The sequence below is a fragment of the Sinocyclocheilus grahami genome, unplaced genomic scaffold, assembly GCF_001515645.1.
Source record: "Sinocyclocheilus grahami isolate Dianchi unplaced genomic scaffold, SAMN03320097.WGS_v1.1 scaffold293.1, whole genome shotgun sequence".
NCBI classification, from domain to species: domain Eukaryota; kingdom Metazoa; phylum Chordata; class Actinopteri; order Cypriniformes; family Cyprinidae; genus Sinocyclocheilus; species Sinocyclocheilus grahami.
In genome coordinates this window covers 683,835-695,910 of record NW_015505472.1, presented here as the reverse complement: position 1 = coordinate 695,910, position 12,076 = coordinate 683,835, and the positions used below count along the sequence as shown (strand labels likewise).

Below are 12,076 nucleotides of genomic sequence, written 5' to 3'. Positions count from 1 at the left end.
ATCATCCCAATTAAAAGAACCAAAGACTTAAACTACTTCAGTCTGTGTGCATTGAATTTATTTAATACACGAGTTTCACAATTTGAGCTGAATTACTGAAATGAATTAACTTTTCCACGACGTTCTAATTTATTGAGATGCACCTGTATGTCGTTGCTCTAAATGACACAATAGGCTACAAACCAATTGGCATATTTCAAAAGAAAGATACACTTATCATTTTGCTAGTCATTTTGCTAGCAAAAATGTTTTACACATGAAATTAATAACACTTTTGAGAAGCATTTATGTTAGCAAACATACTGAGAGATAAGAAGACTCCTAAGACTTCTCATTAAGACTACATGGTGCAGGTCGCCTCCTCATGGGTGGTGCCATGTTGACAGCACATGACCAGCAATGTAACGCATTTTCACTTTACAAAATATAAAACTTGAGATGGTGTGTTGGCACAGGCACAGGTCCTCTAATAAATTTTGGTTATTAGAGGAATTATGCTTAGCATATTTAAAATTAATACAGTTACAACCAGTGTTGGGGAAAGTTACTTTTAAAAGTAATGCATTACAATATTGCGTTACTCCTTAAAAAAGTAACTAATTACGTTACTTAGTTACTTTTTATGGAAAGTAATGTGTTATATTACTTTTGCGTTACTTTCGCGTTACTTTTTAAATATAAGCAGGGCTTGATTGTTTTTAATATAATAGTTCTTTCAAAATAAATATGTTTAGTTGGATTAACACAATTTAGTTGGTTTAGGTCAAATTAATTTACTAGAGTATGTTTCCTTCTATTACATTTGTCAAACTAAATTTTCTTATGTGGGACCAATTTATTTACTTATTTAATTTTTTACTGAGGTTTAATTTATTTTCTCATGTTTAAACAAGCAGTTTTGTTCATCATTATACAAAACATATAGCGAACAATGTATATAATGGGGAAAAAGGAAAGACTGGTGTCAATAATGGCATTAGAACACTTTTTACTCACTGAGTGGCCAAAGCCTGAGCACAAGTGCCACACTTTAGCATAATGGACAATCCACAGATTTCTAAAACATCACAGAAGCTCCTCCAAATGTCTAACATTAAACACAAACATGGCTTTCTCTTTACTAACAGACACACACACACACACACACAAAGATTAATGTATTTATAACACAAATTAAGTAAATTTACATTTCAAATATATTAGGTGGCGTAAACACAGTGTAGGGGGCTCCAAGTCTCAAGTCTGCTTTAATGTAGTCATGAATTGCGTATGGAATGTGGCATTGGTAATGTGACATTTTTCTTCATTAAGGGTATCCACAGGATTTTCAGTGAGCAAAATAATGGGCAGGAGTTGATTCTACCAGTAGGAATATACTGTACATGCTTGCTAAAAACAGTTTATTAGTAGCTACCTAGTTATTACTACCCAATAGCCCAAGCAGCCTAAGTGGCATAATTTAATTTATTAAATGGATTAAATGTATTAATCTGGATTAAAGATAGCAAAGCTAAACTATTTTTGTGGCATAACATGCATCCACTATATAAACAATAAATAAGGACAGTTTTGATTTCATGTTGACCTTAAGTGTTCAAATAATATATATGTATGTGCATGAAAGATTAATGCTTGCCCCTTGGCCTAATCTAAATTTGTGATCAACCTCCCAGAGCGCTGAAGCTAAACTGGCCTACAAAGGAATTTAACAAAGAGTCATATGAGTCATATTGTATACTAGCATCCTTATTCAAACTTCCTTGTGCTTTTTTCTTTTATTTCTTTTACAGCACCTTCATTGTGTTTGTGTTTCAGATGCTCTTTGTATGAAGTCAAGGTTTGACATTCAAATTGTACAGTTCAGGATTGTATTTCTACAAGCCTTCATGTGAATGAACCTCAGCTACATCTAATCTAAACTTGTTATGTGGTAAATATTGAGAGATTGTTTGTTTATGATGCATTTATTGTTTGCGTTGCTGTTCAAGAATGACATCACAAGCTTAAACAGAATACACTAGCTTTTTCAAGTATACAGGAGACAATTGTGCTTAAAATGATTGGATGCTAAAAAATCAAGATGATAAAAAAAACAAATGGCATTGTTTAAAGCTTATGAAAAGAGTGCAAAGAATAATTAAGTGCTTTCTATGCTTGCAGGCGTAACACACTGTACTGGCTCATGGCTGGTAGGCTGCCGCACAAGCCCCCGTTGCTGAGGCTGGGCACTGGGGCCCAGAGGCCATAAAGGTGGCTGATGAAGAAGCAGATTGACTTGGCCCTTGGTACCTTGAGGAGGAAGAGAAGAGCAAGGTGTATATGAGGACAATTCATTGCAGATTTCTGGGTAGCAGTTGAATAATAGATGATGTGCAGGATACTAACCACGATCTGGCTTTCATGACCCGGGATGCAGTCGTCCTCTTTCTATAAAGGCCAAAGTCATGTATCAAGTCTTGGGTCCTTATATCTGACCTCTGAAGGTCCAAGGGCACCATGGTGGGTGGAGAAATGTCCAGTTCCAGAAGCATAATGTTCTCAGCCTGGGACAACAAAATATTTTATTAAGGTTTCAAAAGAATATACACTACAGTTAAAAAAAATCATTTTATTCATCAAGGGCACATTAAATTGGGCAAATGTGACATTTATAATGTCAAATAAATGCTGTTCTTTTTTCAAAGAATCCTGAAAAAAGTATTGCCGTTACTACAAACATTAACTGTTTTTAATATAGTAATAAGAAATGTTTCTTGAGCACCAAATCAGCATATTAGAATGATTTCTGAAGGATTATGTGACACTGAAGACTGGAGTAATGATGCTGAAAATTTGCCATCACATGAATAAATTACATTGGAATATTTATTAAAGGGGTCATATGATGCGATTTCAATTTTTCCTTTCTCTTTGGAGTGTTACAAACTCTTGGTGCATAAAGAAGATCTGTAAAGTTGCAAAGACTAAAGTCTCAAATCCAAAGAGATATTCTTTATAAAAGTTAAGAGTCAACCACGCCTACCTAAAACGGCTCGTTCTAACACGCCCCCACATATCTACCTCACTATGTGGGAAGATTTGCATAACACCGCCCAAATGTTCACGCGAAGAAAGAAGGCGTAACTTTTTGAGCAGTGTAGAGTAGCGTGTAGTTTGTCATTTCTACAAAATAATGTTCTTTTTAGCAGCATTATATGACCCCTTTAAAATAGAAAAGGGTTCTTTTGAATTGTGATTGAAATTTGAAGTTCACAATATTACTGTTTTTACTGCATTTATGTTGTTCAAATAAATGCATCCTTGGCAAGAACCTTAAAATAAGTCTTACCAACCTCAGACTTGATAATGGTAAAATATTTTTTGTTGCTGCTAAATTCACTGAAAATGTTATTATTATTTTTAAACAGCAATATTTTATATTTAATGTTTTATTCAATAATGATTACAATTTTTAAAAATTACTTTATCTTTTTACAATACCAACCCTGTATCTAGAAGGAGACCCGGTTGCCACGGCAGCTTGAGCATATTGACTAACTGGTCTCTTGTATCCCACTACAGAAGTTGGCCTTCGTCGGACGAGAGGTGAGTTACTGGAAAATGAGAGAAAATACAATATCTTCAGATAAGAACATCATCCTCATGGTCCTGTAATGCCTTGAACAAAGTTGTTCTTTTACATACTTTTCTGAAGGGAGAAGAGGTAAGACTTTCCACTGGTCTTCCTCGCTATCAAAGTGGAGACGATTTATGATCTTATTCTTTTCCTCTGGAGGAATGAAGTTCTCAATGATCAGGTTTCTAGTAAAAATACAAAGGGACAAGTGACAAAACCAAAACCATCATGGCACGTACAGGAGTTCTGTTTTTGTATAGCTTATTTCAGAATAAAACTGCCAGGACAGGTGGAACATACTTGAATTTCATCTCTCTTGTCAGCTCATTCATTGTCTGCTCCAGTTCCTGCCTCATTGTGACATGTTCATTGATGATATCTCCAATCTCAGACCTCACCAGCTGCAGCTTACTGTAAAACTGAGATGAACGACCAATGCAGTGTTGACAGAGGTGAAAATAAGACTAAATTATAAGCATTAAACACAACTGCTGGGTTAGTTGTGCTTTCTTTATGAGCGTCAAATACCCATGTTACGAACATCATTTAAAGAAGTGAATAAAAACAGTACACTCCAATGAACGGTGGCCTTGAAAATACATTGATTGAAAATTGACTGAATGATTGATTTTGATTAATAAAATTAATTGAACTGATTGAAAAAACACAAGCTAAAAGGAAATATGTCATGCCTGATAAAGATCCATGATACCTACAGTAAACCTTGATCATGAATAAATATGAACTGGGATCATGTAGAATGAGCCAAATATTATAAAATAAACCAGGTAAACCTTGCTTATTGTGCCTATTGTGTATTCTATGATTTATGAAAGCTTACCAAATAAATAAACACCTAGCCATAAAATATTGATTTAAGTAAAAATTATTCAATTATGTGGGAGAAAAGAGACTGCAGAGTAATATGTGACCCGGGACCACAAAACTGCAGTCATAAGGGTCAATTTCTCAGAATTAAGATTTATACATCATCTGAAAGCTGAATAAATAAGCTTTTCTTATGATAGGACAATATTTGGCCGAGATACAACTTTTTGAAAATCTGGAATCTGAGGATGCAAAAAAATCTAAATACTGAGAAAATCGCCTTTAAAGTTGTCCAAATGAAGTTCTTAGCAATTCATATTACTAATCAAAAATACAATTTTGATATATTTATGGCAGGACATTTACTAAATATCTTCATGGAACATGATCTTTACTTAATATCCTAATGATTTTTGGCATAAAAGAAAAATCGATCATTTTGACCCATACAATCTTTTTTTGGCTATTGCTACAAATATACCCCAGCGACTTAAGACTGGTTTTGTGGTCCAGGGTCACATATAATAGACACTAGCACAGTGTTGGAAATGTCAAATATACAGTTTAGCTCTCAACCTTTTTGACTTAAGGCCCTCCTTTGTCTAAGACAATATTCAAAGAACCTCCTGGCCTCCTAAGGTGATTTGTAAATTTAAACTAATTTTAAATACTAAATTGAAATACTTTTAAGACTTACTGGGGCCTTTGAAGTTTTCTGAGACCCCCTAATGGGTCCTGGCCTATAACTTCTCTGTTATAGAAAAGATATTTGACACAACGATTGACTAATCAGAATTGAGTATTCTTTATACGCAAGTCTACATAATGCGCTAGATTATAGACTTGCATTTATTTCTGTTTCAGAAACAGTGAGTAGTGTGTGTGTTTGTGTGACTGATATTCCCTACAATATGAGACCCAAATGTCCCCACAAGTATAATAATACCAGTCAATTTTGACCTTGTGGGGACATGTGTTTTGATCCCCATAAGGAAACAAGCTTATACATCATACAGAATTAAGTGTTTGGAAAATCTAAAATAGCAGAAAGTTTCCTGTGAGGGGTAGGTTTAGATGTAGGTAAGGAGATAGAAAATACAGTTTTGTACAGTATTAAAACTATTACGCGTATGGAATGTCCCCACAAAAAATGGACACCAGTATGTGTGTGTGATCTTATGTACCTTTTTAAGTTTCTTGGTCTTAAATTCCACCTCTTGCTGTAGAGTGGTGAATGTCTCTTTCAGTTCAATCGTCTCTTCATCTTGTTCAAACATCAGCTGTTGCATCTCTCTTTCCATTCTATCCTAGAAGGATTTATCACACACACATATGAGATTCTGATTCTTAAATTGTTGTTATGTTGCTATGTACTACAGTCACCTGCTCAGCAATCTCCTGCCTCTTCAGTTCCAGCATTCTCTGCTGTTCATTGGTGTGGTCAATGATGCTTTTCCCTCCAACCAGAAGATTACTTTCCATGGCCTACAAAAAGCATGGCACAAAGTATAAGATGTGATTTATGAATGATACAGTGAATAATCTGCATGAAGATAAAAAAAACTGTGGAAAGAACCAACCTTGAATTTTTCGATCATAATTTCCATAGCTTGTTGCTCCTTCAGCAACTCTTCCACAGTCTTTGCTTTCTCGTCTACGGTGCCAAGTTTCCTGCTAATATCAGGCTTGTAATTGGCAGAGGTCTTGGCCATCTGCTGCTTCCACCAATAGTCCTCCACACTCTCCTCCTGAACGGTCTCAACGACCCCCACCTCTCCATCTCTTGGAGTTTCCACCTCACCGCTACTCATACTCCTCTTCATCCTCATACTGTTTCTCCTCCGTCTCCTCCTTTCTTTTGCCAGCATCCCTCGTTCCTCGAGCTGTGCCTTCAGGCGGGCTATTTCCTCTTGGAACTCACGAAGCAGGGCGTCTTTGGGGTCCTCATTGATCTTTGGCTTGTTCCTGATGTTCTTCGCTCTGTTGGCGTACCTCAGTGTGGTGAGCGTCTCATCGTAGTGGCACGCAGCTGGTCCAACGGTGGCCACCATAACAGTTTTAGAGTTGCCTCCAAGGGAGTCCTGTAACAGCCGGGTGAGTTTGGAATCTCGATAGGGAACATGGGTACTCTTCCCATCTACCAAAGCCGAGATAACATTTCCAAGAGCGGAAAGAGACAAGTTTATCTTTGCAGCCTCTTTAAACCTCTGTCCCTCGACGCCTGTTTTGCTTTGCCGCTCACTGCCGGCCAGATCCACCATATTTAACTTTCCAACACGAATGTGGTCCTCGCCATCAATGCCCATTTCACTGCATTCAATAGTTACGACAAAAATCGCATGAGATCTTGAACTACGCTCATTCATTTTGGTGAATCCGACAGATCTCGATTGGTTCCCCAAGTTCATGACATGCTCAATCTCCTTTATGTTCTTGGTCACCACAGATGAGAGACCTTTGACATAGACACCCAACTCGGGATTTTCCTTGAGCTCCAGTTTTTTATTGTTGTCCTTGCAGAGGAGGTCTCGTATCTCTTCTTGATATATTTCAATGTAAGACACTCTCACGAGATACTGTTGGTTCTGAGACCTGGATATGCGAGTGAAAATGTGCTGAAATGAATTTGGGATGACTCCCCGCCTCTCGGGGTCTGTGGGCACACCTTCCATTGTATATGTTTTGCCAGTGCCAGTTTGCCCATAAGCAAATATAGTCCCGTTGAACCCGAGCAAAACCGAGTCAATAAGAGGTTTGCATGCATAATCATACAGCTCGTTTTGTTTCGAACCTGCGTCATAGACCGCATCAAACGTGAATGATTTTAAGAGGCTTCCGGATGATTTGGGATTGCGCACGCTCACCTGTCCCAGTCTGACATCTACTTCAACAATTCTTTCTTGATTCGGTGCCTCTTCCTTCTTGTTTAAAGGGCGGCAACGCACCACCACCTTCACCGCCTCTGATTTCTTGCCAATCGACATGGATCGCGGTCGCAATAGGCTATTTCTCTTCATCATTTCTATGAAAAAGCCTTTACGTCTTTGAAATTCTGCTATGTTATATATGAATGCGAGGAAGGAATAAATGAAATACGCACATTCACATGCAGCCTACACAAACGCATTTGAATGCGGCAAATGTATGTCCATCCTATGAAAACAGGAGAGCAGAACATCTTGGTCCAACGCCATCATAGCACTCCGCTCCATGCACCGAGCCTCTCGCATCTTCTGCCCCGGCGGCACACGCCCTGCTCCTCACAGACAATAGCCAGAGCGCGCTGCTGATAGGTAGACTCGCATGTTTTCTCTCTGCGTGAGGTGCTGACGCATTCGGTGTGTAGGTTATAACGATTCAATGATGAGATTACTGGTGACTTAAGTTATTAAAAGCAATAGAGCACCAACATGGTATATGGCTGAAACAGTTCATTATGGTCAAAAAATAGGTTATGTGACTAACCTTTGCGTTCGATTAGGGTTTGAGATAAGTCAAAATCCTTTAATAGCTCAAAAACATAATTTATAAAGATTAATACACGTATATGTGCAGGGGGACACGTTAGCAAAAAATATAACGATGATTATGCTATAATACTAACAATTTTTATTAAATGGCCTATATACACACACACACACACACACACACACAGTATATATTGTATATTCACACGCACACAATGATGATGATACCAGCATTATCATAGCATTTTTGTAGCCAAATAAAATTTTGTAATGTTATTCTATATTATTTGATAGTATATGGTATAGGCTATGTATAGATAGGCAGACAGACAGACAGTCCCCATCTGTATATGTACTAATTCAAATTGTATAGCCTAATAATGTTATAATGTTAATAACCATATATTTTGACCTATTAAATTCTCACATGACTTGAATATAAAACAGGGTGGAATATTTACATATACATATCATTTAATTACACATACAGATGGGGCTGTAAAATACAGTATACAGTCACAAAAATGCAATATGATAATGCTTGTATCATCATCATTGTCTATCTATCTATCTATCTATCTATCTATCTATCTATCTATCTATCTATCTGTATTTGTGTCTCCCAGCAATTTAAACATTTAACCCAACCGCTTAGTCAAAACAGCCCAATTGCTGGGTTTGTCCCTATTTTACCCAGCACTTGGTTGTATTTAACCCAGCATTTTTTAGAGTGTATGATTTACTACATTGTTTGAACGGCTTTAGAATGTGTTCTCACGGACCATGTGACTCCAGCGTTCAGTGATATTCGGCCATACTATGGGCTTACATTTCTGCCACAATTCTGTGCGCGAAAGATCATATTTTGAGCGCACAAGAGTGCATTTTGCACGCGCGCGATCTGAGTTTTGTGGAGAAAATGTTCGTTTCGCAAAGAAAAAAGTCTTTCGAGCGCACGGAAATCAGTTTTGCATTTAAAATACGTTTTTGGATGTGTGCAGACCTTCTCTTTTGCGCGTGCAACGTTTTACTAGCTTGCTCACCTGATGCCCGCCCTCAGTGCTCCTAAATGCCAACAGCTGGCGTGCTCAACACAATCCAGCAAATGTGCCATAATTCCAGCCAATCACCAGGTGTGCATAATTATTAAGCAGGTTATCTTCTACAGATAAAATCTCGAGATGGACTAAAAAATGAACTCCCAAAACTTACTCCCAGATTCCATATATATATATATATATATATATATATATATATATATATATATATATATAAATCAGTCTTCAAGTATTTTACTACTCTTCAGTATGTGATTCTTAATAAGTAGGGGTTATTTTTTAGGATTCTATACTTAACCTAAGTCTCTGAGAACCTGACACCTTGTACTTCTGGAGACTCCAGGTAGGTTGCAGTTCTGGAAAATGGTGGCGCTGGAGGCTAAATGGTTCCTGGTGATTTCACACCTAATTCTCCACCTTAATTCCTAATTCTTTTGCAGTTAACATGCATCTTTTCTTCTCCACATGTTTTTGACTGACCCTGCTGACCCACTGAGCATTTTGCTGTCCAGTGGTTATGCATTAACTTTGCAATTTCTAGTATTGTATTAGTTTTTAATATTTCTCATGGGCATATATATATAAATCAGTCTTCAAGTATTTTACTACTCTTCAGTATGTGATTCTTAATAAGTAGGGGTTATTTTTTAGGATTCTATACTTAACCTAAGTCTCTGAGAACCTGACACCTTGTACTTCTGGAGACTCCAGGTAGGTTGCAGTTCTGGAAAATGGTGGCGCTGGAGGCTAAATGGTTCCTGGTGATTTCACACCTAATTCTCCACCTTAATTCCTAATTCTTTTGCAGTTAACATGCATCTTTTCTTCTCCACATGTTTTTGACTGACCCTGCTGACCCACTGAGCATTTTGCTGTCCAATGGTTATGCATTCACTTTGCAATTTCTAGTATTGTATTAGTTTTGAATATTTCTCATGGGCATTTAATAATTTTTTACTTTCAGTCTGAGTTAAATCTCTGTTTTGGCTCATTTTATCTGTAAATGAAAATCTGCTTAATTATGCACACCTGAATATAAGACATTTTTCACTTCAGCCTTCATGATTAATTATATATCAATTATAAATTATCAAATGCAAGATTAATAGTAGTTATTAAGATTGATGTCGTTTGGAATTGGTAAAATGTGCTTGGAAAAAAATATGATCAGAATATCAACTTGCATAATAATTATGCATGCACTGTATCTTTCCTCTTCTGTTGTCGAGGTAATGCAAGAAATGTTGTGATTGGTTGTCAAGGCAGCCAATCAGAATTTAGCAGCCTAGGTCTCTGATTGGCTGGAATTATGGCACATTTGCTGGGTTGTGTTGAGCACGCCAGCTGTTGGCATTTAGCCAGCACTGAGGGCCGGTGTTCCAATTCACTGCTTGCTTTTCAAATTGCACTTGTATTGACATTTGTGTTTCTAAGATTGTATATTTTAGTTTGTATGGTTTAAAAATTGCTTTTCTGTTGTACTGTATTGTACTACTGTATTTTTAAAAAGTGATTAATTTATTTTTGATTGTGATATCCCATTGTTTAAACTTGTGCACTCACGGTTAACATTAAAATGACCAGAACGTCTTGAAATTGTGTAGTTGTGAAAAAAATCACCATAAGCTGACTTGCTTAGCCGGGGCGAAATCATGAAGTCATGATTTTAGTACTGAAGTTTCAGGGTTGCCAGGTTATTTAAAAAAGAAACGCCCAGTTGCTACTGAAAACTACCGCTGGAAAACCGCGGACTTGGCAACACAGCGAGCAGGCGCTGTGAGGGGGAAACAGGGAAACTGAATTCGCCAGAACACCGGCATCAGGTGAGCAAGCCAGACGTTGCACGCGCAAAAGAGGTCTGCACACATCCAAAAACGTATTTTAAATGCAAAATTGATTTCCGTGCGCTCGAAAGACTTTTTTCTTTGCGAAACGAACATTTTCTCCACAAAACTCAGATCGCGCGCGTGCAAAATGCACTTTTGTGCGCTCAAAATATGATCTTTCGCGCGCAGAATTGTGGCAGAAATGTAAGCCCATACCAGTGGGGACGCGTGGGACTGCGTTGTTCCCGCACAGTCCGTGTGGAGAAGTTTGCCGGTCCGGGTGCAAAGTCTCAAGTTTCGTTTACTGTAACTCGTCCTGGAGATTCGCGAGCATCTTTGAGTCCATCATCAGTCTATGGCGGCCGGTGTTTCTGTCTAGAAGTATGAATGAATGTTTCGCTGTGCTGAATTTTCTAGCGCGTCGCGCAACTGTCAAGTCGTGAGCTGCCAATAGCAACAGCGTTCACGCGTTTATTTTCAACATTCATATCTTTTTTGTCAAATGTTAATGCCATAGACATCTAAAACCGTTTTTGTCACGAAATGTAAACTATTCAATAATACTAAAATAGACTGTCTTTTTTTGTTTTGCCGTTGAAGACAAAAATGGGTTTGGGACAGAATCACCCAACGCAAAAGTCGCAAAAATAGTCTCAATCGTTTGTGCTGTAAAAATGTTCGTTTGTGCTGCTTGAATCCAAAGAACTGTGTGAGGGTAGAATGGAACCCCATGTATGGAGCACATCGGAGGCAACAAAGCTGATGGATTTTGGAGATCCCGAGCCAAGCCATCTGCCTAATTTGGCCACCCTGCGCAAAGCAAAGCAAGAGAGAAATGCCTTAGAACTAGGTGACAAGGATCCTATTTTGTCACTGCAGATGTTAAAATAGTGCACCTCACAGTGGTAGCATTAAAGACATTGGATTGGACAAGTTTTTCTGTCACTATTGGAGTCAAACACAAATGTATATGTACAAGTCATTATCAAAGACATCTACTAACCCCACTGTGAGTTTTGATGCAACTGGCTCAGTAGTGAGGAAACTACAGAGACCAAATGGCACATCTGGCCATGTCTTCTTATATCAGGGCGTTCTGGCAGGTAATGAGAGCTCAAGTGTCCCAGTCGTGCAAATGCTGTCAGAGAGACATGATGTTAATGCAATAACACATTGGCTGACAGAATGGATACGTGCAGGTGCACCAACTCCAACAGAGGTTGTAAGTGACTTTTCACTGGCTTTGCTTCGAGCTTTTTACTCCTCATCCTGATCTGAAGA

The 12,076-nt window shown here is 37.9% G+C and overlaps 1 protein-coding gene across 1 annotated transcript; it reads right to left on the bottom strand.

The window, feature by feature from the left end:
* Window positions 1-1,948: 1,948 nt before the first annotated feature.
* LOC107600866 (kinesin-like protein KIF3B) lies at window positions 1,949-7,754 on the bottom strand. The gene is made up of 8 exons (XM_016292835.1): window positions 6,025-7,754; window positions 5,828-5,929; window positions 5,629-5,751; window positions 3,917-4,035; window positions 3,685-3,801; window positions 3,485-3,593; window positions 2,386-2,543; window positions 1,949-2,289 (listed from the first exon to the last, which is right to left on the bottom strand). Exons 1-8 carry the CDS (start codon window positions 7,462-7,464, stop codon window positions 2,181-2,183), a joined length of 2,277 nt encoding a protein of 758 aa, XP_016148321.1. The 5' UTR covers window positions 7,465-7,754; the 3' UTR covers window positions 1,949-2,180.
* Window positions 7,755-12,076: the final 4,322 nt, after the last annotated feature.

Coding starts and splice junctions, on each gene's coding strand:
- LOC107600866 (XM_016292835.1), bottom strand. CDS start 7,464: ATGATGAAGAGAAATAGCCTATTGCGACCGCGATCCATGTCGATTGGC. Junction 5,930..6,024: donor TTATGATCGAAAAATTCAAG/GTTGGTTCTTTC, acceptor TGCTTTTTGTAG/GCCATGGAAAGTAATCTTCT. Junction 2,290..2,385: donor GTCATGAAAGCCAGATCGTG/GTTAGTATCCTG, acceptor TTCCTCCTCAAG/GTACCAAGGGCCAAGTCAAT.